The sequence below is a fragment of the Rhinolophus ferrumequinum genome, chromosome 10 (assembly GCF_004115265.2).
Source record: "Rhinolophus ferrumequinum isolate MPI-CBG mRhiFer1 chromosome 10, mRhiFer1_v1.p, whole genome shotgun sequence".
In the NCBI taxonomy this organism is placed as follows: Eukaryota; Metazoa; Chordata; class Mammalia; order Chiroptera; family Rhinolophidae; genus Rhinolophus; species Rhinolophus ferrumequinum.
The window spans coordinates 752,623-777,245 of record NC_046293.1 but is presented as its reverse complement, the minus strand read 5'-3'; the positions used below and the strand labels follow the sequence as shown (position 1 = coordinate 777,245).

General features: G+C 50.5%; 1 protein-coding gene across 1 annotated transcript; it reads left to right on the top strand.

Annotated features, from left to right (window-relative positions):
- The first annotated feature begins 440 nt into the window (after positions 1-440).
- On the top strand, positions 441-24,549 carry ZBED4 (zinc finger BED-type containing 4). Its single transcript, XM_033116271.1, has 3 exons — positions 441-615; positions 3,294-3,369; positions 19,494-24,549. Exon 3 carries the CDS (start codon positions 19,824-19,826, stop codon positions 23,349-23,351), a length of 3,528 nt encoding a protein of 1,175 aa, XP_032972162.1. The 5' UTR covers positions 441-615; positions 3,294-3,369; positions 19,494-19,823; the 3' UTR covers positions 23,352-24,549.
- Positions 24,550-24,623: the final 74 nt, after the last annotated feature.

Sequence of the window (24,623 nt, the reverse complement as noted above, 5' to 3'; positions counted from 1 at the left end):
GGGACCGCGCCTGCGTGTGCGGCCCGTGCCGGGCCAAGGCGGGAGCAGCGCGAGAAGCTGCACCTGAGTAGTCGGACCGGACCGGCGCGGGGGCGGGGCCAGCATGCGGAGTCTGCGCCTGCGTGGTCGGCCCTACCCGGCCATGGGGCGGGGTCGGCATGCGAATCTGCACCTGAACAGTCGGACCGGACCGGCGCAGGGGCGGGGCCGGCACCCGGGACTGCGCCTGCGTGGCTCGCACAGACCAGCGCGGGGGCGGGGCCGGCACCCGGAACTGCGCCTGCGTAGTCTGCCCCGGGCCCCCTCGGTCAGTAGTGCCTCGGTCCCTGGAGCCGCTCTCCTGGTCGGCCCCCGGGCGGGGCGGGCCTGCAGGCACTGCGCCTGCGCGCGCCGGCCCCGCCCCGCCCCGGCCCCGCCCCGCGCCGCGCGGGGCCCTGGGAGGGGCGCAGCGTCCGGCGGCGTCGCGGGCAGGCGGGCTGCGGGCGGCGGAGGCTGCGGCGGGAGGGGCTGGCGGGGGCAGACAAAGCCGCGGCTAATGAATGGGAGCGCGTCCGCCTGCGCTGTCCGTCGTCGGCACCCGGGCTGGAGCCGCGCTGCCCGAGCCCGGAGCCCGCGGTGAGTGCAAGGCCAGAGCCGGCTCTGTCTCAGACGCGAGCTCGCGCCGGGGCCCGGCGGTCCTTGCGCGCCGTCGGGGCCGGCCGGGGGCCGGGGGCCGGGTTCGGGGGCCCGGGGGCTCGGGCCAGGCTACGGTCGGGGTAGGGGGCTAGTGGTCGGGCCCGGGACCGGAGCTGGACCCCTACGATATTGTCTGCGCCCGCAGGGGCAAAGGGCTGGGGTTGGGGGCCGCGGCCGGCGCGGCCTCCCGTGGCCTCGACCCCGCCCGGGCCGCCCGACTGGGCCGCGGTGCCTGCAGCGCCGGAGCCTGAGCACGGCCCCGAAACCCCGACCCCGACCTGGACTCCGCTGACAGCTGGCGAGCGGCGGCCCGGGAGACCCGGCCCGGCCAGTCGATCGCCCCCGAAGCGCTTTTTCCGGGCAGCAGGATTTTGTTGACGAAACACCTAAAGTGGTAAAAAGTTGGTGCGGTCCCGTCGCCGCCACCTCGGGGAGCAGACGACGAGGGGGCGGGGGCTTCGTGCGGGCGGAGGGGCTCCGAGAGGTGCCTTCTCAGAAGTTCCCCTGTTGGTGCCCGAGTAAAGGCTGACCACGCGTGGGGTCGGCGCGTGAAGCGAGTCGTGGTCTGGAGGAGCCACAAGCAGGACCGTGGCTGCAGGGCCAGAGGGGACGGAAAGCATCCGAGAAGAGTGGTTCTCGAGTGGGGGGTCACTGGCCAGGCGGCCGGGGCAGCTCCACCAGCAGGAGGCAGGTGCTAATGGGTGTCTTTCTTGAGGCACTTTGCCCTCTGCCACCACAGCGAATTGCCTTGCAAATTATGTTTTTAGGATTTTTTCTCTAGATACATTTCATTTTCAGTGGCATTTCCAGGAAGAAACCACCAGGGGCCCCATTTAAATATGTCTTAGGAAGCAAATGAGACGAGTTCATTATTAGTGCATGCGTTTGAAGCTTTCAGTTACTGTATGCATCTCTGAGTATGATCATTCAACTTTAATTAATAAAAATATGTATCACATTGCAAAGCATGATTTCAGTTGTTTTTCCAATTGTAGCCTTTTCTAGGCCCAGGTAAACGTAGAGTCATTTGTGCATCTTTTGTCCTTTTTCTGTGACCCACACCTAAGAGCGATGCCAGCTCCGGTGTTCCCCTTGTGCTGTCTCCCTATTGTCGGTGACTTTCCCTGGACACATACGTTTCTCTGGAAACAAGCGCCGGCCAAGCTGAGCCAACAGGCGGGTTCTATTGGCATTCTGGTGTTTGTGAAAAGGGAAGTTATTTGTTTTGGAGTTAACTGGAATCAGATCAAGTGCACGGTTTTTAAAAATTCACTTCAGACTTGACGGAGCCAGTTTGCTAAAGCACGAGTATCCTTGTGACTTTATATGTAGGAGTAATTAATTTTTGATGTTTTCTCTGTAGCACAGTGATTAAAACGAGACTAGGAAGGATTTAGTTGGGGTTTTTAAGTGCTATGTATAAGCCAGGTTTCAATTGTGAATTTTGGTTACTAAACAAAGTTACCTTTGAGAGGAAATTGCTTATAGGAGTTTGACTCCACTCGCTGAGGCTTTCCAGTGGGGTGTCTTGTCTGTGACGAATCCACTTTCCTGAAACCCTTAAACAGATTCTGTCTGGGTGTCAGGATTTACGTTTTCTCAGGAAACGTAGCACAAGTTAAGAGATATTCTGTGAATCTTCAAAGTTTCACAGGACACACTCTTCTCTATTGGAAGACAGCGCAGACTTTTAGTCCACTTGACAGTTGAGTACTTGGCAGTGCCCCCTCCCGGCCCGGTTAATTCCTGATGTCTTGGGATGGGAACACTCTGCTGTTAGTTAATGCACTACACAGCACACGAGGAGGTCCCCAAGTAACTCCAGCTGTGCAAAGACTGTCCCTAACACCTTGGAGAAAGACTAAGCAAATTATAAGGGTTGTTGACTGAATTCTGTGTGCCGGAGAAGCTGCTCTGAGGTACTCATTTAGTGAGGGAAATGCGTCGGGTCTCTGTCCCTGCCTCTGCATAGGCCCTCTGTCGCCGCCTGGGCCGTTCTGCGTCTGCTGGCAGACGGAAAATATTTGAAAAAAGAAAATTACGTTGTTGCTGGTGTCTGCTTTGTAGTTGGCTATGATGTTGCATGTCGGGCTGTACTGAACAGGTACAGACTTTTCTTGTCATTGTTCCCGAAACAATACAGTATAACTACTAGTCATGTTGCATTTACATTGTATGAAGCGTAAGTAATCTGGAGATGATTTAAAGTTTATGGAGGTTATGTGTAGGTTATATGTTAATGCAGTTGACCCTTGAACAACATGGGTTTGAACTGTGAAGTGTGTCCACTTCTATGCGGAGTTTTTTCAATAACTAATGTAAATGTACTTCTTTATGATTTTCTTTATTATAAGAAGATAGTGTATAACAGATATACAAAAAATGTGTTGCTGGACTGTTTACATTACTGGTAAGGCTTCCAGAACAATAGGCTATTAGTATTAATATGGGGGAGTCAAAAGTTGTGCGCGATTTTTGACTGCACGTGCGTGGGGTAGGGATCGGCGCCCCGACCCCGCCTTGTGCTGTTTACATAAGGGACGCGGGTGTCTTGGATTTGGGGAGCCGAGGTGGGTCCTGCACACTGAGGGACAACTGTATGTGTGTCTGTGTTTCAGATTCTTGTCCCACATAACGTTTGGAGAGTGATCAGATGGGAATGGAGCTGCTGGAGCGGCAAGAGCAGTGATCACGGTCAGTGTTTTGTATTTGCCGTGTTTTCTTTGCCTGGCTTCAGCCCCTCGGGGCTGATTTCCTTCTCCTTGGGTGTGATGATCGCCTTGTGAGGGGACAGGTCAGGTGAGTGACCGTTGGGCACAATGGCGACCACGGAGCCTGCAGTGCGGTTAGAGGCGCAGGCAACTCCACCTCACCAGCATTGTTTCCAGAGCTTCTCTGCACAAAACGTGCAGTTTCTGAGAGTCAGCGACTGTCGTTCTTCTAATTCCTCTTGGATTTTGAAGGCACTATTTAAATCTCAGAACTTGAGGACAGAAGCTATAGGGATCCGTTGTTCTTATTTATGTTTTTGTTTTGCTGAATCTAGTCTCATGAAAACGTATCGGAGGTCTCTCGCACCTAACTGCCCGCAGCCTCTCAGGTCCCGCCTCCCTCCAGTGTCTGGGTTACAGCCGGTTTCCGGCCCTTCTGCATCCCCGTCTTTCTCTCTCACCCCACTTTTCATTGCCTGCATTTGTCGTTATTCTGGAATATTGCAGGTCACTTCCTTGCTAATTTGATATGTCCTTTTGGTAGTTGAAATTCCGGAAGGCACTGCTAGGAATACAGTAAAGTCTTTCCTCCTCATGGCCCCTATTTCTGAGGCAGAGGGGATGGAAGAGACACAGGTGCCGGACCCGCCTCTGCCCGCACCTGGCGTTGCACCACCTGCTGGGCAGCGGAGCTGCTCACCAGAAGGCCCGCCACAGGAGAGCCTAGGAGTGATGGGTAGGCATGGGCCAGAGCAGGGCCAGTGAGTGCTCCAGGGACAAGTATGGGTGGGCGAGGGCACGGGTGGTGGGCATTGCGAGAAGGGCTCCGGCAGACCTCACCTCTTGGAGCAAGAGGACCTTGAGTCCATCCCCAAGGGCCTGGGGGCGACAGAGTGGAGGCCACATGGGTGGTGGAGTCTGGCCCCTCTGCTTGAACCTGTCCTGTCGGTCGCCCTCCCTAGCTCCTCATGCTCCTGAAGTGGAGCTCGGTCAGGAGAGACCTGTTGGCAGCCGGGCCCCAGCTCTGTCCCAGAAACGTCTGTGCCATACGCACAGCTGATACCGGCCCCGGCTGGGCTGGGCTGGGGCGACCCCGCCGGCCCGCCGCGGGGTGATGGCTGCTTGCTCTGTCCTGCTTCACCACCCCTGCAGATACAAACGGAAGGGCTGAGTTTTGGTCCAAGGCCATTGCTCACTGAGCCTTACCTTGTGGTCAGCTCGCCTGCTCGCTGCAGAGGGAGCGGTGTCGGGAGCTGGGTACGGTTCCCGGAGTGCTCCGTTACCCTGTCGCAGGAGCCGTATTCCACATCCTGGAAGAAAAGAACACTTTAAAGACTCTTCCAGCAGCTTCCTGCCACAGCAGCAATTTCAGACCGACTGCCCTGTACCCAGAGAAAGGTGGGCGACAAGCGTGCTGGTGTCAGGTACCAGGGGACCCAGAAAAGCCATAGGACAACCACCCACAGAGCCCTGGCCTGTGATCCAGGACATATTGGGAGGAACAGGACCAGCTGACCTTACCAGGGCCTGTTTGCTGGCCTGGCGTGGGCCTTGGTTCCAGAGAGCCTGCTCACGGCTTCCGACCGCATCGCACGGAGAGGGCTCTGCTTCTGGGTTTCTGAGGCCTCCGCCTTAGCAGCTTCTCTGCTGTGGCCTGGGGTCTCCATCGGGGTTTAGCCAGTGCACGACTGGAGTCTCCTTTGCTGGAGCACAGTAGTTCCTGCCGGCATTTGGCTTTGAGATAGTTGGTGCTGTCACCACCCCTGGAATATGTTAGCTGTGGCCACACACGCTCAGCATATGCTAACGTGGCTGGCAGATGTAGACCCCCACCTCGCTGCCTGACCCTGGTGGGAACACTGTCCCCTTGGGTGTGACATCGGCAGGACTGACCGCTGCCCTTGGATCCCTCCGTGTACCTGACGGCTCCTGGAGAGCATGTGTACTTTGACCTGGAAGCAAACGTGCGTCAGTGTTTCACGGTTACGTTATGAGGTTCCCAGCTTACAGAAGGCTGAAAGCATGGTGCCACCACAGGATGGAGCCCGGTGACGGTGTCGTCATGACTGTCCCTCCTGCCCATCGGGTGGCTGCCGAGCTTTCTCAAAGGCGATTGCAGATGGCACATCACGTCCCCGCTGATGTCCCTTCCTCCGAAGAAAAGGCAGGATGTTCTTCTCTACAACCAACAGTACTGTCCTCGCCGACATCTAAGAAACGTAACTAATCCAGTGGCCCATCCAGTCAGATTCCCCAGTTGTCATTAGCTGTTTCTTTCCAAACCAGTATCTATCTGGTGTAGTCATTGCGACGCTTGTTGTATCTCTTTAGTTCTGGAGCAACACCCCTCCCCTGCCCGCCCCCATTTTTTCCTCGACAGACTTTTTGAAGAGACTAGGCCAGTGTCTTGTGAATGTGCCGTGTCGTGGAATTACTTGCTGTCTCCACGCTGTCATTTAACTTGCCCCTCTGCCCCGTGTCCGCCCTGGGATCTGGCAGGAAGGAGGCCCATTTCCACGCAGGCCGTCCTCGGAGGGGGTCCGCTGGGCCTGAGCCCACTTTCATTCATGTTTCCCTCATCCATTACATCCCAAGGAGACAAGAAAATGCTGAATTCTCCCTTTCTTACCACTTTGCAGGGGAAGGAGTTGGCTGTAATATTCACCCCCATGTTTTTTATTTTTCCTTCTTCTTTGACTGTCAGTGCAGGCTAGTGGGTTTCTATTCATTCATTATTTTACACTCTACTAAAGCCTTCTGTTTCTGTTTTTGGATGTTCAGATGATTGCAACCTCTCACCCAGCATCATCTGGGAGCACTTCCTTTCTGGCACGTTTCCCTTCCCTTTCCAGATCTGCAATGAGCCATTTCTCCAAAGCGCTTCAGTTCCTCGCCGTGCAGAAAGGTTACTTAGAAACCACGCTCTGGGGATCACGTGCTCACTGTCCATCGTTGCCACTGCTGTAAGCACCTCTCTGCTGGATGGTGCAAGGAAATACACTTAAAACATCACGAGTTCGCACCTATCCTTTCAATACACGTTTTAAGTTAATACGGTTTTACTTAATTTCTTTGATTTTTTAAAATTTGCATTGTTTTCTTATCCTGAAAATCTTGATTCTTAATTCCATTGGCATAATTACTTATTTGTATTATGCTAAAATATAAAATAGATTGCTAAGTTACAATATTTTTTTCCTACTAATGAAACCGCTTAGAGAAGTTTAAGGTGTTTTGTGTTTAAGTTCTTTCTGTGTTTAGTATATAACAGTTTGACCCTTGAACAACACAGGGGTTAGCTGACCCCCATGTAACTGAAAATCTACATATAAATTGACTCCCCAAAAACTTAGGTTGGCCCCTGGTACCTGTGGGGGATTGGTTCCAGGACCCCCGCAGACAAGTCTTCTATATAAAAAGACAAATCAAAGCGTACAGTGGCCCTCTGTATCCATGGACTCCCAATCACAGATCAAAAAGAGTACTGCGGGTGTTTATTGGAAAAAACTCCACATATACTGGCCCCATGCGGTTCAAACCCATGTTGTTCAAGGGTCAGCTGTGCCCTTTGGGTATGTCGTAAAGCTCCTTGATATATATTCTTCTGTCTGTGCCGTGTTGTCCATTTGATGTACAATTAGGTTTATTTGTTTTGGGTTTTTTTTTTTCTATTTTTAAATTTTATTGGACAACAGTGTGTTTCTCCAGGGCCCATCAACTCCAAGCCATTGTCCTTCAATCTAGTTGTGGAGGGCTGAGCTCAGCTCCAAGTCCAGTCACTGTTTTCAATCTTGAGTTGCAGGGGCTGCAGCCCACCATCCCATGCGGGAATTGAACCGGCAACCTTATTGTTGAGAGCTCGCGCTCTAACCAACTGAGCCATCGGCCGCCCCTCTGGAAGCTCTGCGGCAGCTTGTTGTCTTCAGTCTAGTTGTGGAGGGTGCAGCTCACTGGCCCATGTGGGAATCGAACTGGCAACTTTGTTGTTCAGAGCTCGCACTCTAACCAACTGAGCCATTCGGCCGCCCCTTGGATTTGGAGTCTTTAACTTTTTATTTTTATGTACAAAATAATTACGTGGCTCAAAGTCAAAATTATATAAGGGTTACGATCAGAGATCTCACTTCCATCCCTGTCTTCTCCACAATGTAGGCAACCATTTTTATTTATGCTTTATCCTGCAAAAATAGACACACACACACACCTCCCCTTTTCTTCCCTCCTGTCGTTCATAAAAGGTACCTTTACCCTGTGTGTGTCTTGCTGTTTCAGTCAGCCCACACGAGTGCATCAGCCCTCACTAAGATGGTGTCTGAGTGGCTTTCCAGCCTCTGGCTGTGGAATGCTGCAGGACTAACCTCGGGCGGATGTTGTTCTGTACTTGGTGAGGTTCGTGATCAGGGGCTGTTCCCAGCCCTGGGATTGCTGCGTCCATGGGTAAGTCCCCTCGGGGGTGTGGCCCCAGCTGGCATGCCATGGGCACTCAGCCTTACCGACAGACTGCCACCACGCTTTGCGGCTTTGCCAGCCTCCACCAGTGAGACCGGTATCTTGGCCTAGTATTTACTTAGTGTGCTTTAACTTGAATGAAAAATGGAAAAATAGACGTTACTACATTGGATATATGTAGTAGAGCATTTGAGATCATGAAATGAAGTCAGGGAGTCTGACCAACCTAATGCAGTAAGAGAACTGGGAACACCGTCCGTGGGAATTCACACTCCGATACTTCTGCATCATAGTAGTTCGGAAAGTGGTTTCTTTAATTCTTTAAATAGAAAATAACAATAGATTGTCCAAAAATTCAGAACACGTGTCTGAGGTTGAGAATATTCTATACATTTTACTTTTTCTAGCCATGGGAAGGATCCCCCAATTAGCTACCATCACTTTCAGGTGTTTTTGTCTTTGAAACTGAAACTGTAAAATAATTCCAGGAAGTGTTGGTTTTGGATGCTGCTTGTCTATCTGTCATCCTCTTTCAATCTCTGCTCAGATCTGGGGTGGCTGCGCTCACTGTGCACGTGTAACAGTATTTTCTTCATTGCTGTGGTGTCATCATCAACATGGCCTCTAGCTGGAAAGAGATGGTTCCCTTCTGTGCTGGGGGTCGGGCTGCGAGCAGCAGTGACAGCATTTGTTCTGGAAGGATTCTGGTTGTCAGTGATTACCCTGTTTTATATTCATGCTGACTGGTTTTATTTTAAGCTGATTGTCGCTCGCTGGAGAGTAGAATCAGAACCATGGCTAACTGGTTCCAGATGCACTGTCAGCAGGTAGCCCTCATCTTGAAAAGGCCAGAGTGTCACCTGCGAAGTTTTAGGGTAGGTCGCAAACAGCAAATTGTTCTTCACACATATATAAAATTATCAAAAAGGCTGGAGGAACATAGTCCATTTGTGGTTTGAAAACCAAAGCTAGCATGCTTTTCATTTTAAATTGGTGCTGAAATCATGGAAGAAAAGATTTTCTTCAGTAGTAAACTACTAGAGCAAGTGACAGCATTTTTCCTAAAACAGAAACACATGCTATTTATGATTGTAAGATGATCCATGCAAAACTAGTTGAGCGAAAGAGAAGCACAGAGACTAGAAAGTGAAAGTCTTCCATATCTACGCCGTTTTCTATCCCCCCCACACGTTCACCTGTGTGGCTGCTCGCTTACACCCACTGGCTGACCCTCCCCTGCAGCAAAGGCAGCAGTGGTGGGGACCCCCCCCCCCAAGCCTCAGCACACACAGGAATGCACATGGCTCAGGGAGTTGTCGCCAGCTGAGGCGGGCCCATCGCGCAGGTCAGGACGTGGGATGTCGCCGTGACCTCCCTGCCCTCCCCCTTTTCCCGTTAACCTCCCCACCTCTACCGCGGAGTCCACGTGGGACCGGCAGTGTGTGTGCTTTTGTCTGCGCCTTGTGCTCACTGTCCTGTTTGGTGAGTATAATGACACTTCGTTTTCAGTGCTGTGACGTTCCACGCTTACATTTCCATGGTCAGTAGCCGTGTGAGCACTGCACACTGCTGTGCACGTTTCTGTATCAGCCTTTCGCTGCATACACACAGGCATTTCTGTTGGGCCTGTTCCTGGGATGGGAGCCATGGCTGGTCCCAGATGTGATGCTGAGTATCCCCAGGTAGTGGCAGATGCTTCTGTGCCACCGGTCTTCAGCAGCGCGGCCTTGCCAGCCCGTGCATGCGCACGTGCACGTCGGCCCAGCCGTTTTACAGTGTGTGCATTGCTGTGGCTTTAATTTGTACTTCCTTGCTTTGCAATGAGGCTGAGCTCCTTTGCATCCATTTAGGGGCCCCTTTTATGAAGGGCTTGTTCAGGATTTGCCTTTTTTTTTTTTTAAAGATTTTACTGGGGAAGGGGAACAGGACTTTTTTGGGGAACAGTGCGTACTTCAGGACTTTTCCAAGTCAAGTTGTCCTTTCAATCTTAGTTGTGGAGGGCGCAGCTCAGCTCCAGGTCCAGTTGCCTTTGTTACTTGCAGGTGGCACTGCCCAACATCCCTTGCGGGACTCGAGGAGTGGAACTGGCAGCCTTGTGGTTGAGAGCCCACTGACCCATGTGGGAATCGAACCGGCAGCCTTCGGAGTTAGGAGCATGGAGCTCCAACCACCAGAGCGACCGGGCCGGCCCCACGACTTGCCATTTTGGCTAAATCCTCTCCTATCCTGAGACTTCATTCTTTTTGTTTGTTTTTTACTTACTTAGTGGACTAGCTACCTGGAGTTGATTTGGGGGATGGCATGAGCTAGGGGCCAACAAGTGTCCTTTTTTCAATGGAGAGAGAGAATTGTCCTGGCGTCGTCTACTTCGGAGGTCTTCCTCGCTCTCTGCAGCACTCGGGCATAAAAATCCGGTGTGTGCAGACATGGTGTTTGGGTGTCTCTGGCCTGTGGGGCAGGCAGTCTGTTAGCCCCTGGCACCAACACCGTAATGCCTGCCTCACTGCAGATTCATAAGGGTTTTTTTTTAAGCTCTTATTTTAAAGTATAGCACAGATACAGAAGCTGCATAAAATATTATATAAATGTATGGCTTGATGAGTTGTGATAAGGTGGACATTTCTGTAACCATCGCTTGGGGCACGAAATAAACTCTTGCTCCCCACGTGTCCTATGCATCACGTCTCCCTCCCTCCCAACAAAGGTAACCATTGACCTCACTTTTGTGGAAGTTACTTCCTTTTCTTCAGTTTTATGAATTTTGCACCTCTAAATAGTAGTCGCCTATTTTTCCATATGACATTTCAGTCTGTTACCCACAGGTCACCCCACCCACTTCCCGTGGACGTCATTGGTGGAGGAAGCACCGCGGTGGGACTCGTGGCCCGCAGTTAGATTTGGCTGGTAGCGGGCCTCTGGTGTGGTGTGATGCGTCCCTCTGTCCTTTTCCCCTGTGAGTCAGAAGTTGGCTGTAGAGCCTCCCTCAGGTTCAGGTTTGACCTCTGAGATCCTTCACAGGGTCAGGTGTTCCATCAGGAGGCACCAAATGTGTGCCGTCCCTCTCTGATGCCGGAGCTGTCTTAGTTCAGGAGCAGTTAGGAAACGGCGGTGCTGTTGCTCGGTTCCTGCTGCTCTCTGAGCTCTGTGAGCTGGCCTCAGGAGAGAAGCCTGTCCTTACCCACTGGCTAGCCGGTGCGATAGTTCATGTGGGACACTGAAGTAAATGCTGCGCTCTTTGTCGGTTTTCAGGAGAATCACGCCTTTTCCTGTGGTCCTCCAAAGGGGACCAGTTGGTTGTATTTTGGTTTTATGAATTCCTAGATTTAAACATATTTGATGAGTTTTAATGTATTGTTATTATGGTCCTTACTTATGTTCCAGTTGTCTCACTTCTGCACAGTGGGAACCTTTACAAGTTGGCTCCTAGACACTGACCCAGCCCCTTGCTTCTGGTCCACCAGCGTGTTCTCGGCCCCCGGTGTCCGTCCTACCCCTGGCCTGGATTGAGCTGTTCCTCCAAGAAGCCCTGGTCTTTCCTGTGGACAGGGGTGTTTCAGAGACACGACCTGGGGGTTAGGTGTGCTCACTGTAGGTTTGTGCAGTGAAGTTAGGGTTTCTATTCCGCTCACTGACTACAGGACGACGTTTCTTTGACCTTTTTTGTCTCTTTTCTACCTGGCTCCCAAGGACGGAGGAGAAGAGAGTATTAGACTCCCTAAGTGCTCATTTGCCTTTCCCCTCGCTACACACCAGCCTCACCCAGAGGCAGCACCGCCGTCGAGGTCCTGGCTGACAATGGCTGCCGTCCTCTGTACGACTCCCTGCTGTCCCCATCCTTTGTAGTCATATGGGCCCCACACTGTAGCGCACACCGCCACCACCAGCACACTGTCCCACGCAGACACCAAAGCTCACCCCAGTCCTGAGGTCAGTGTTTCTCCAGACTCTGGTTGATGTCTGTTCTCCAGTAGATTTCTCAGGAAGGACTCGTGGAAAAATTGGTCCTGAATTCCTGCATTTCGTACAAGTTTCTGCATCCTTTATACTTGAAAGATTGACTGGATATAAAGTCCTTGGCTCACATTTTCTTTCTTTGGATATCTTAAATATGTTATTCTCTTTTCTAGCACAAAACGTTGCTGTCAAACTCATGACAATTTTATTTTCTTTCCCTTGTAAGTGACTTTGATTTTTGCCTGAATGGCATTTCTTTTTCTTTAGGTCCAGTAAGAGAATACTATGCAACGTATTCTCTCTCTGGTACCCGCTCCCAATGGGTACTTGCACAGTTTTCAGTATTCTGCTCTCCTGCCTCACCCCTCCTTTTGGTGAGGGGTGCTCTGATCACCCCTGTGTTGGGGCTATTTACCTGTCTCTAAACTGCTCAGTTTCTCTGGAGTTCTTTTTCTCTTCATTTCTTTCATTAAAAATCCTCCTCTTCCATCCTGATTTCTGTTGTTCGTGTTATTTTTTAATAGTGCTGGCTTCTTTTGAAATAAGTTATAGTTTTCATTTAATTTGAGGCTGTTGTTTTCTTGTGTGCTTTCATTATCTATAGAGATATTTTTCTGCTCTTTATTATTTTTTTCTCTTATCTTTTTCTGGGATTTGACCTTAATCCTTTTTGTTTCTTATTGTGTAGTTTTCTATTGGGGCTTTAACAAAGTACCACAAACAACATAAATTTGGAGGTCAGAACCAAATTTATGAGGTGGGTCTCAGTGGGCTAAAGTTGAGATGTCGGCCAGCTGCTCCTCTTGCAGGTGCTCTAGGTGCATCTGTTTCCTTGCCCTTCATGCTTTTCAGAGGCCACTTGTGCTCCTTGGCTATGGGACCCCTTCTCCCGTCTTCAGAGCCAGCACCAGTCGCCACATCTGTCTGATCATTCTGAAGGCATTTTTCCCTCTGTCTCTTTTCTGCCCCTTTCTTACACTTTTAAGGACCCTTGTGATAACATTGGGTCCACCCAGCTAATCCAGGATAGTTTTCCTGTTATCCAGGATCACTAACCTTAACTCCGTCTGCAATCTTATGAATCCCCTTTGCATATCATAGCCACAGGTCCAAGGATTAGGACACGGACTTCTCTGAAGGCCCATTATTCTGTCTGCCACTTTTATTTTCATATAATGCTAGGTTTCTGGAATTTAAAAAGATCTGACTCAACATAACTAACTTCCTGGCGCCTCCTCTCCTGCAGTCTTCATGTACTGTTAAAAATATGGTGGTTTCCTTCATGTATCTAGGAATAGCAGTGTGTATTTCTCTTTTCTTGCTGTCTTTGTCTGGCTTTAGTGTCCAGGTGATACTGGCCCCTTAGAATAAGCTGAAAAGTATTCCATCCTCCTCTGTTTTCAAAGAGTTTGTGGAATGCTTGTATTATTTCTTCTGTAAACGTTTGATAAAATTCACCAGGGAAGTCAGCTGGACCTACATTTTTCTCTGTGGGAAAAATTTAAGTCACTAATTCAATTTCTTTACTTGTTATAGGTCTATACTGATTTTCTATTTCTTCTTGAGTCACTTTTCGTAATTTATTATTTTCTAGGATTTTTTTCCATATCACCTAAGTTGTGGAATTTGTTGATTGAAAGTTGTTGCATAGTATTCTCTTACATTCCGTTTAGTTTTTGTAGAATCTGGTGATGTCTGCACATTTTTACATTCTTTGTTTTCCATTTTTCTTGGAATCTAGCTAAGGATTTGTCAATTGATCTTTTCAAAGAAACAACTTTTGGTTTCATTGATGTTCTGTATCACTTTTCTGTTTTCTAGTTCATTAATATCCACTCTAATCTTTATTATTTCCCTCTTCTCTGCCTTGGTTTGGTTCTTATTTATTTTAGGCCTTTTTTTTTTAAAGTGAATATTTACATTATTGATTTGAGCTCTTTCTTTTCTAATATAGGCATTTAAAAGCCATAAATTTCTCTTTGAGCACAATACTAGCTGTATCTCATACATTTTGATGTGGTTTTTGTTGTTGTTATTCTGCTCACTGACTATAGGACGTTTCTTTGACCTTTTTTTATCTCTTCTACCCTGAGAATCCTGGCTCTCAAGGACGTAGAAGAGAATATTAGACTCACTAAGTTCAAGTGTTTGAACACCTGTTTGTTTGTTGTTTTAAGTTGCAGAGAATTTAGGGAAGATCTGGTCCAGGCTCAGGAGCAAATATCTGAAAGTCTTTCTCCTGTGATAGAACTGTGCCCAGCGGTGGGGAGGAACACACACACATCTGTGTGTGCTGTGGCGGAGGGTGGGACGCAATGTGTGGACATAAGAAATGTGAATTTTTATGAAAGTTTGTTTGAGCCAAACTGATGGCATATGCTGGAGAGCGAGATCTCAAACGCTCCCTATAATTTCTTTTTGACCCATGAATTGTTTAGAAATGTGTTTTTATTTCCAGATATTTATTGATTTCTCAAATTTCCTATTGTTTTATAATCTAAGTCTCTTGTGCCTAAAGGACATACGTGCATAGTTTCAGTCCTCTTAAATGTATTAATATTTGTTTTATGGCCTAGCATATGGTCTGTACTGTGGAATGTGTCGTTCACTTGAAAAGAATATGTATTGTGCTACTGTTGGATGGAGTATTCTGTAGATATCTGTTAGTTCATGTTGGTTGATAATCTTCTTTGTGCTTGCAGATTTTGTTTAGTTTTTCTAGTTGACATGTGTTCAGGTTTGCTGATTTTTTTTTCTGCCAGCTATTGAGCCCCTCTAGTGAATTTTTCACTTTAGTTATATATTTCAGCTCCATAATTTCTACTCGGTTCTCTTTTATAATTTTTGTCTCTCTATTGATATTTATTTGGTGAGACATTTGGCATACTTTCCTTTCATTTCCTTATACATGGTTTCCTTTAGTTCTTCCAACATATTTATAATAGCTGGTGTAAAGTCTTTGTCTAGTAAGTCCAACACATGGGCCCCTCAGGGACAGTTTCTTTTGACTTTCCTGTATGCGGTCCATATTTTCCTGCTTTTGTTTGTGTCTTGTAATATTTTTGTTTTTGTTGAAAGCTAGACATCAGATCCCCCTCCCTCTGGAGTTTGTTGTTATTGCTAGGGTTTGTTTTGTTTTGTCAGCAGAAGCCTGTTTATTTCTTTAGTAACTTTACTGCACTAATTCTGAATTAGTCTGCTCTACTTCTGAAAAGTCTGTATTCCTTGTAGTGTTTGGCCACTTAAGTCTCTGCTTGCTTAGCTTGGTGGTGGTCAATTACTGATGAGTCAGAGATTTCCTTAAATGCATCGCCCAGATATGCCGGGCACCTTTGCTGGCAGCTCTGTGTGTGTATGTGCTGGGACAGGCATTTGTCCTCAAGCAGTTGGCCTTGCCTTCACCTTCTGCTTCCATAGGGCTTCAGGGGCAGCCAGCAGGGGCGCCTCATGTCTTTCCTGGCTTGTGCACAGCTCTGCACATGCGCACGCCCTTCGACGTCACTAGGACGCTTTTCAAAGCTCCCTGCAGACATCTGGTTCCCAGGGTCTTGCTTGCCCCACCTGGTGTTACAGCTTTAGGCAGCTGTGATGTTAAAAAAAAAAGGTGCAGCTGTTTGTTTTCAACTAACGCCCACAAAGCAAGCTCCAAGTCAGGCCAAATAGTAGCTGTGCTCTGTGAATGGGGCTGTCGTAGGGACCTGTGACAGAGGTCAGACAGTGACAGTGCTGCAGAGAGCAGAGCTTTTCAAGGGGCTGCGGACCAGACGTGCCTCCTCTGGTGGCTGCAAGGCTGTGGATTTGCACCCTGCTGTGGTTGTGGGGCTGCTGGCTTCGTGGCTGCTCATGGGGAAGGAAAGGTGGGCGATCCAGTACACAGCCCGCTGTCTCACAGGGCCCCTAGTTCTTCCTGAATTAACGCTCCTCAGGTTGTTGCAGGCCGTGGGTTAATTCCGAGTTCTGCACTTTCTTTGCTTCTCTGGAGCAGTTGATGCACAGAGGTCCTCACCCTGCCACTCAGGACAGTAGCTGGCTCTGTGGTCTCGTGGGGTGTCCCCTCTCCTCTCTCTGCCTTTTCCTTCCTTTGTCCTTGAGTCTCTCCCCAGCAGATTCTCTTTGCTGTGGGTCTTTGCCTGGAAGGAAGCTCAGCTCCAGCCACTTTGGGCCTTCCTTGGGGCCCCGACGCCCCCTGCTTGACCGCCTAGAACATGCCTCCCGATTCTAGCAGCTTGGCCTGGCACTGCCAGAGTACCTGTGGGCTTCTTGGGGATTATCTGTGTGTCACATGACCAGGGCTTCCGTCTCTTTCCTCCTGTACAGATCCCACACTGTACAGGCCTTGTATGTGTACTTGGTTTGTCCTCGGCTTATACTTTGCAGGTAAGGAAATATTCCATCAATTTTGTCTTGTTGTTGAGATTGTGGTGTGGCTAATCTAGTTCTGTGCTGTTACCAACAGAAACAACTATTATATTTCAAATGAATAAAATAACCACCCTTAAGAGGGAACACTGACCCAAGAAACTCTTGGACACAATGCTTGCTTATGTACACTCAAGCCCAAAGACAAACATTTATAAACTAGTATCTCTAGTTAGAAAGCTTGTTCTTCCTTGGTGGTATGGGTTAGCATTCTGAAACGACTTTCTGGATATTGTAGAACCGAGTCAATGAATAAATCTTTTAAGGTGGTGGGAGCCAGATTTCTCACTGCTGGAGAAAGAAGTTACAAATATGGAAAAAGGGAGGCTAGAAGGATCCTGTGGTGTTGGGTTGAAATTAGAGGTGTCAGCGTGAAATCAAGATGTTTATTTATATGCATGTCTCTCACTGTGTGTGTGTGTGTGTGTGTGTGTGTGTGTGTGTGTGTGTGTGTGTGATTTTTAGTTAATTCATCAGAAAGGCCTAGAAGCAAAGGCCCCCAGTGGCAGTGAGCACACCTCACACCTCGCTCTCCACCCACATTGCTGTCGCTTGCATTGCTGTGTCTCTTCTGCATCACTGAACTTCCATAGGCAGTTATATTCTTCTACCCGAAGAACACTTGCATTTCCTGAAGTACAGGTCACCAGGTGACACGTTCTGTGTTTGATCTGTTGGACAGTGTTTTATCTCGTGTTCACTCCTGTGGGAATATTGGTGCTGGGTATTGAATCCTGGTTTGGCTTTTACTTTTTCAGAACTTTGAAGACATCACTCCCCTGTCTCCCTGTTTACACTGCTTCTCTTGAAAGTCTGAAAACAATTCCTCAGGATGTTTTCTCATGTCTGTTAGAAAGACCAGCATAATGAGCCCCATGACACGTCATCCTGCTTCAACAGGTAGCAGCCAACTCATGGCCGTTTCCGTTTAATCTGTACCCCTCGTTCAGTTATTCTGAAGCAAAGACCAGCAGTCATAGCTCATCTGGAGGCGGCGTCTGTCCCACAGGTTGAGGGCCCAGTCTCACAAGACTGCTCCTGCTTCCGTCACCAACTCCAGGTGTCCCCTGGGCTTCTGACCAACCGGCTACAAATTGGGGTTCCCATAACCCCTTCCTCAGGTTTGGTAATTTGCTGGAGCAGCTCACAGAACCCAGGGAAATACGTACTTACATAGTAACACTTACCGTTGTTAAAGGACGTGATGAAGGAGCCAAGTGAACAGCCAGGTGAAGAGGTCCAGAGGACGAGATCTGGAGGGTCCTGAGCACAGGAGCATCCGTCTCCGTGGAGATGGGGCACGGACGTGTTCACCAGCCTAGAAGTCCCCGAACCCTGTACTTGTGGGATTGTTAGGGAGCTTCATCATGCAGGCACGGTCAGCTGTGAGCTCAGTTTCCAGCCCAGCTCCCCCTCTCCGGAGGATGGGGGCGGGGCAGGCCTGAAAGTTCCACATTCTAACCATGGCTTGGTCTTTGTGGTACCAAGTCCCGTTCAGCAGCCGCCCGGACTCGCCTTGTTAGAACAAGAGAGCCTCCCATCACCCAGGAAATCCCAAGGGATCCAGAGCTCTGTGTCAACACCGCCATTACTCAGGAAATTACAAGGGTTTGAGGAACCGGGGTTAAAGACCAAATAAGCAGGAACTGAGGACGGAGACCAATATGTATATAGTGCGTATTATTTCACACTGGATATACTTGACATACAATAAATGACAGTCTTCTTAACATACATACACGACACATTTATGTCACGTTTTATACATGAACGGCTGCTATCGACATTTGGGAGAGGCTGGCGTCCCCAGGGGCTGTGCTGGTGGATGGAGCTGGGCAGTGTCCCACCACGTGCTGGGGCACAGGCCCTGTGGGCTGGCCCAGCTTCTGGCATCAGGCGATCACCCCTGGGCACCCAGTGACCTCTGAGCTGTGCTGGTCCCAGGTGGCAGGACGCTGTCTGCATGGCTGCTGGCGGCACTGTGGCGACCCCCGTGACCATCCTCTCCGTGGGCAGCCTGAACACATGGGCAGAGCCTGTGTCTGACCCCAGCCCAGCCACCATCTGCTCCCACAGGGGAGGAGCAGGCCCTGCCCTCGGCCTGGCTCAGCCTCCCAGCCGGCAGGGTGCAGGTGCCCCTGGGGAAGCTCGGGTCGGCTGAGCTGGGAAGGACCTGGCCGTCCCCCTCCCGGCCCAGGCTTGGCCCTGGACCCCGGGTTCTGTGGCCATTCTCTCCTCCCATAGCCGAGCGCAAGCCTTTCCTTCCCATTGTCTTCATTTGTTCTCGCTTTGGTTTTTATTTCGGGGCTGGCTAACACAAAGGATCAGAAATGTGCCTTTTGTCCCCACCATTTGGCATTCTGGTTTTGGTTTATGTGTAGTTTTGAGTTTTTCTGTGCTGGTGGTTATTTATACTAAACCCCTGATTGGTGTCCCAAAAAAAAGGCATGCTTCTCGTAGGTTATCTAGGGTCTCGTTTCAGTGTCGTAAGCGTGTTCTCCCTGCTGTTCGTGCAGCCGTATAGCCAGGACTGGGTTTTGGTTGCTTGCTTTATACTGTTACCAGCTCCACTCCTGCCCTGCGCACCGTCCCTCACATCTCAGCTGGGTGGCCAGGTGCCGCCTGCTCCTGCTCCCATCAGACTCATGTGCCTTCAGAGCAGCACGCACCCTGCTTCTGGCCTCTGTCATGGTCAAGGTCTTACAGTCCTTGAGAACTGGTGTGTCCCTGCAGGCCGCTGTCCTAGTGGCCGCCCAGGCTGGATGCCAGTGTGCTGTCACAGACCTCCCCTCCAGCCCTGCACGCGGGCAGTCCTCGTTTTCTTTAGGATGCTCAGTGTGCAGTCTGAGTAGGCTGTCACGTACGTTAGCTGCCGGGTTCTCAGTTCCTGTGACAATCCTTGCTGCAGGTGGAGTGAGACTGATTTGGGAGTTCAGCTCTGCTGATGACAGCAGCTACTCGACTGTCTGATGACTGAGGGTATCAGTTCTAGACCAAACCAACCTTTTTATACCGTTGTAGGTTTTTTTCTGTGACCCCCCCCAACCTGATCCTTTATTAATGAATTTAAATATATATCTTTACTTTTCGTTTGTTTTACAGTTTTGGGGCATTTTCATTGTGCAAGTGGATTGTAAAAAAGTTAGGGAACAAGAGTTTCTATTTTAATTTACCATCGTGGGATTTTTTTTTTCCCCTGTGAATGTTGAGGCTGGTGTACCCCTGGCAGTATCAGTTTTAAATGTGTGATTTCGTTCGGTGCTTGATTGATTTCATCTCTTACAGGAAACGCAGAGGGGCCATCAAGATGGCAGCCATCCTGTTTCCAAGACGACAGGCAGGGCTGCACTGTATGAATGTGTGTCTGCAGCGTGAAGGACTTACCCAACTCCTGGAAAGCAGTGGTCTGCGCCCGAAAATGATGTGCTCATGAGTCACACGTTCTGGTTTCCAGGGAGACGTATGACTGGCCATATTCATAACCATCCCGAAAGATAGAGCTGTGAAATCACTGAAGAAAATGTGCATTTGGGCCACAAGTGTGCGTTTGGATCATTTTTTTTACCAACCTAAGATATCAGCATGGTGAAGCAGCAAAAATAGTTATGGTCAGCCATGGAGATAAACCAGGAAACTCATTCCAAAGTGGATGGTGATTTTGTTTCCGATAAAGTAAATTTTAAAATAGAAGAGGAAGATGACGGTCAAATTCCGAACCACAGTCTGGAAAGAATGGACTTTAAAATTGAGCAAGAGGACAGGAAACCAGCCGACAGTGGTGACGGACAGGCAGAGACCAGAGAGACGAGCTGTGGCTGTGAGCCACCGGGGAGGTGTGTCCCCGCCGACGGTGAGGACGAGTACGGGTCCCTGTTCTCACAGTACAGCAGCACGCTGTATGACGTGGCGATGGAGGCCGTGACACAGAGCCTGCTGTCCGGCCGGAACATAAGCTCCAGGAAGAAGTCTCCGGCTTGGAAGCACTTCTTCATCTCTCCTCGGGACAGCACGAAAGCAATATGTATGTACTGCATGAAGGAGTTCAGCAGGGGCAAGAACGAGAAGGACCTGAGCACCAGCTGCCTCATGCGACACGTGCGGAGAGCGCACCCCACGGTGCTCGTCCAGGAACACGGCACTGCCTCAGCCCTGGCCTCGCTCTCGCCCCCGTCGCTGCTGCTCCCGCCACAGCCCGCTGAGGTCGGAGACCTGGGCACGGTACTGTCACCCATCAAACTGGTCCAGAGGATGGCATCTAAGATCCCATCTCCCGATCGAGTGACGGAGGAATCTGTGTCCGTCATGTCTTCTGAAGACATCTCTTCCGACTTGTCCACCTCCGAGAAGTACGGCCGGGAAGAGGCTGCAGTGGGCCCCCACTCACAGCTCCCCACGCCCCACTACGATGAAGCTGCAGAGAGCGGGGCGGAGAGGAGCCTGGCGCTTCCCAAGGGCACATCTGGGTCCCGCAGGCGATCGGCCGTCTGGAGGCACTTTTACCTGTCGCCTCTCGACAGCTCCAAGGCCGTCTGCATCCACTGCATGAATGAGTTTAGCAGAGGCAAGAACGGGAAGGACCTGGGCACGAGCTGCCTGATCCGGCACATGTGGAGGGCACACCGCGCCATCGTGCTGCAGGAGAACGGCGGGGGCGCGGCCATCCCGCCCCTCTACTCCGCGCCCCCCACGTTGCTGCCTGCCCCGCCGCCCCCAGAAGGAGAGCCAGGCTCCGTGTCGTCATCGCCGGGGAAGCTGGCCCAGGCGTCCCCCTCGGCGGCCTCCTCCCCCGACCGGCCCACGGAGGAGCTACAGTCACATCTGCTGCCCGGAGACGCGCTGATGGAAGACGTGTCGGTGTCGTCGCCCTCCGATGCCGCCGGCAAGGCCTCGTTGGTGTCCTCCCCCCAGAAGCGGCCAGGTGACAGGTTGAGCCCTCGCTTGTTTGGACCTGGTGCTGCGTTCCAACAGAATAAAAAGGCGGTGAAGAGGCTGAAGTCCGAAGTGTGGCATCACTTTTCGCTGGCCCCCACGGACAGCCTGAAGGCGGTGTGCAGACACTGCGGGTGTGTCATCAGTCGGGGGAAGAAGGGTGACGTGGGCACGAGCTGTTTGATGAGACATCTCTACCGACGCCACCCAGAAGTGGTTGGGAACCAAAAAGGCCTTCTGGGGGCCAGTTTGGCAAATTCTCCGTATGCTACCTTGGCTTCTGCAGAAAGTTCCTCCTCCAAATTAACTGACTTGCCAACAGTGGTGACAAAAAGCAGTCCAGCTCTGTTTCCCGTTCACAGCAAGAAGACCTCAAAGCTGTGGAATCATTTTTCCGTCTGCCCTGCAGACCCCACGAAAGTCGTGTGCCTGCACTGTGGCCGGACAATAAGCAGGGGGAAAAAGCCGACCAACCTGGGCACCAGCTGTCTGCTGAGGCATCTGCAGAGGTTCCACGGCAACGTGCTGAAGGCCGACGTCCCCAAGACCGCGCTGCCCTCTGCTCCAAGCGGCCATGAGCCCCTGAGCACAGAATTGTCACGAGCCTCCTCCTTTGATGACACCGATGAGAAGCTCTATGACTCTCATCCAGTTGCCAAAAAAATAACGAGTCTCATAGCTGAAATGATTGCACTTGACCTTCAGCCATATTCTTTTGTAGACAATGTTGGCTTTAATAGGCTGCTCGAATACTTGAAACCTCAGTACTCTTTGCCCTCACCTTCCTACTTCTCCAGGACAGCTATCCCAGGGATGTACGATAATGTGAAGCGGATAATTATGTCACATCTGAAGGAAGCTGAGAGTGGCGTGATCCACTTCACGTCCGGAATATGGATGAGTAACCAGACCCGGGAGTACCTGACCCTCACTGCTCACTGGGTCACTTTCGAGTCGTCGGTCCGGCCGCACTGTGAGGACCACCACTGCTCAGCACTTTTAGACGTGTCACAGATTGACTGCGACTACAGCGGCAACAGCATTCAGAAGCAGCTGGAATGTTGGTGGGAGGCCTGGGTGACATCCACCGGCCTCCAGGTCGGCATCACAGTGACCGACAACCCAAGCATAGGCAAGACGCTGAACGAAGGGGACCACTCGAGTGTGCAGTGCTTCAGCCACACGGTGAACCTGATTGTCAGCGAGGCTATGAAGAGCCAGAGGATGGTCCAGAACTTACTGAGCATCGCGCGGAAGGTATGCGAGCGGGTACACCGGTCACACAGGGCCAAGGAGAGACTGGCCGAGCTGCAGAAGGAGTACGAGCTGCCGCAGCACCATCTCATCCAGGACGTCCCGTCCAAGTGGAACACGTCGTTCCACATGCTTGAACGACTCGTCGAACAGAAGAGGGCGATTAACGAGATGTCCATCGAGTGTAACTTCCGAGAACTGATCAGCTGTGACCAGTGGGAGGTCATGCAGTCCGTGTGTCACGCGCTGAAGCCCTTCGACGCCGCGAGCCGGGAGATGAGCACGCACGTGTCCACACTCAGCCAGGTCATCCCCATGATCCACATCCTGACCAGGAAGGTCGAGATGCTGTTCGAGGAGACGATGGGCATTGACACGATGCTCAAGGCCCTGAAGGAGGCCGTGGTGAGCCGGCTGTCCGCCACCCTGCACGACCCCCGCTACGTGTTTGCCACCCTGCTGGACCCGCGTTACAAGGCCTCGCTGTTCTCCGAGGAGGAGGCCGAGCAGTACAAACAGGATTTAATCAGGGAGCTCGAGATGCTGCATTCTACCTCAGAGGACGCACCTGTCGCCAACGGGTGTGGTCCAGGCTCCCCATCGAAAGACTCCGGTGGGGAGGACAACCTGTGGTCGCTCATGGCCGAGATAAAGCAGCAGGACCCGCGAGGAAAGACGAAGGTCCCCGAGGACATGGTGCTCGCGTATCTGGAGGAGGAGGTGCTTGAACACAGCTGTGACCCGCTCACCTACTGGAACCTGAAGAAGGCGGCCTGGCCGGGCCTCTCTGCTCTGGCGGTCAGGTTTCTGGGCTGCCCCCCGAGCATCGTCCCTTCCGAGAGGCTGTTCAGCACGCACCCCGAGAACGGAAGCTTCGGCCAGTCCAGGCTCATGATGGAACATTTTGAAAAACTGATCTTTTTAAAAGTGAATCTTCCCTTAATATACTTTCAGTATTGAGACTCACAGTGGAGCCACTGGCGGAAGACCTGTTGCCTGTCAGGCGCCGGCTGTTTGTCCCGGGCTGGTGGCTGCCCCGGTCGGGGCCATGTAGGACATCAGACCCGGCACTCTCAGGTCCACGCTGCGTTCCTGCGCTCACCGGAATGTCCACGTGTGCCTTACTCCCAGTCCTTCGGCCAGGTATCACAGCGTGGTTTTTAAGAAGTCCGCTAGAAATAGCCTGTCTAGTCAATTATGAAATACGATGATTAGGTTTGAATCCGTAACTGTAAAGTTTTTTAAAAGTTGGGGGTTAGTGATTTGTTTCACTAGAATGGCAGAGAAGATGTCAACAGTTTTATTCTGTAGGCTTTTTATTCAATTATGTAAAAACCACAAATCAGGTACTGTATTTTAGTTAAAAATTGCTTTAATTGCAACAAAACAGCTTTTGTGGCTGTCGAGTAAAATCTGTACATAGGAGGTGGAGTTGAAGCCATCCTGACTGAGCGCTTGTCAAGTGCAGGTTCTGAAGTGCGTGAGGAGCACAGAGAATACTCTGCGAGATAGCTGTTTACTACAAAAAAGACATGGCATTTGAAGACAAAACTAAACTGAGCTGTGTCACGCGTGTCAGTGACACAGTGAGTGGTGAGGAGAGCTTCCCACTTCCTGCCCTGCATTCAGGTCTCACGCGGCCGGTAGCTCTGAGACCCGACTGGTTCTGCTGGGCACCCGGCCAGGGCACAACACGACCCGTTTACAGCAGTCCTGCTGATTAAACCTCCGAGCCCCTGACGTAGTCTCTACACTTTGAAACTGTCTTTTGAAATTTGTGTAGTGACCGCCAGTTTGATCAAATTATGTGTAAAAATTCTTTTTAGAAGAGATGGCTCATCAACAGGGAAGATTTATATTATGGTTGTGAGAATAGCCTTAGGTGTTTAGATTTATAATGGGGAACATTCAGCCATCACTGGGGTGTTTTGGGACCCCAAGGACGTCAGAATGAAGTGTCAGCTGTCAGGTTCTTCTAATAGGTCTTCAAAGTTTTTGCTTCAACAGGTAGAAAAGGGTTCATTTTCTTATTTCAGACCAATTAAATATTCTGGGTAAAGCAAGTCACTTCTTTGCCTCATACCTTTAGAAAAGTTGTTTTGTTAAAATACTGTACCTATTATTCATCTGACTTTGCATTGACCATGTTTTAGTGTATTTATAAATGATGAACTCAGTTTTTGAAATTAAACTTTTTATTTGCGATTTTCTACTGCTGGAGGACAGTGGCTT

Coding starts and splice junctions, on each gene's coding strand:
- ZBED4 (XM_033116271.1), top strand. CDS start 19,824: ATGGAGATAAACCAGGAAACTCATTCCAAAGTGGATGGTGATTTTGTT.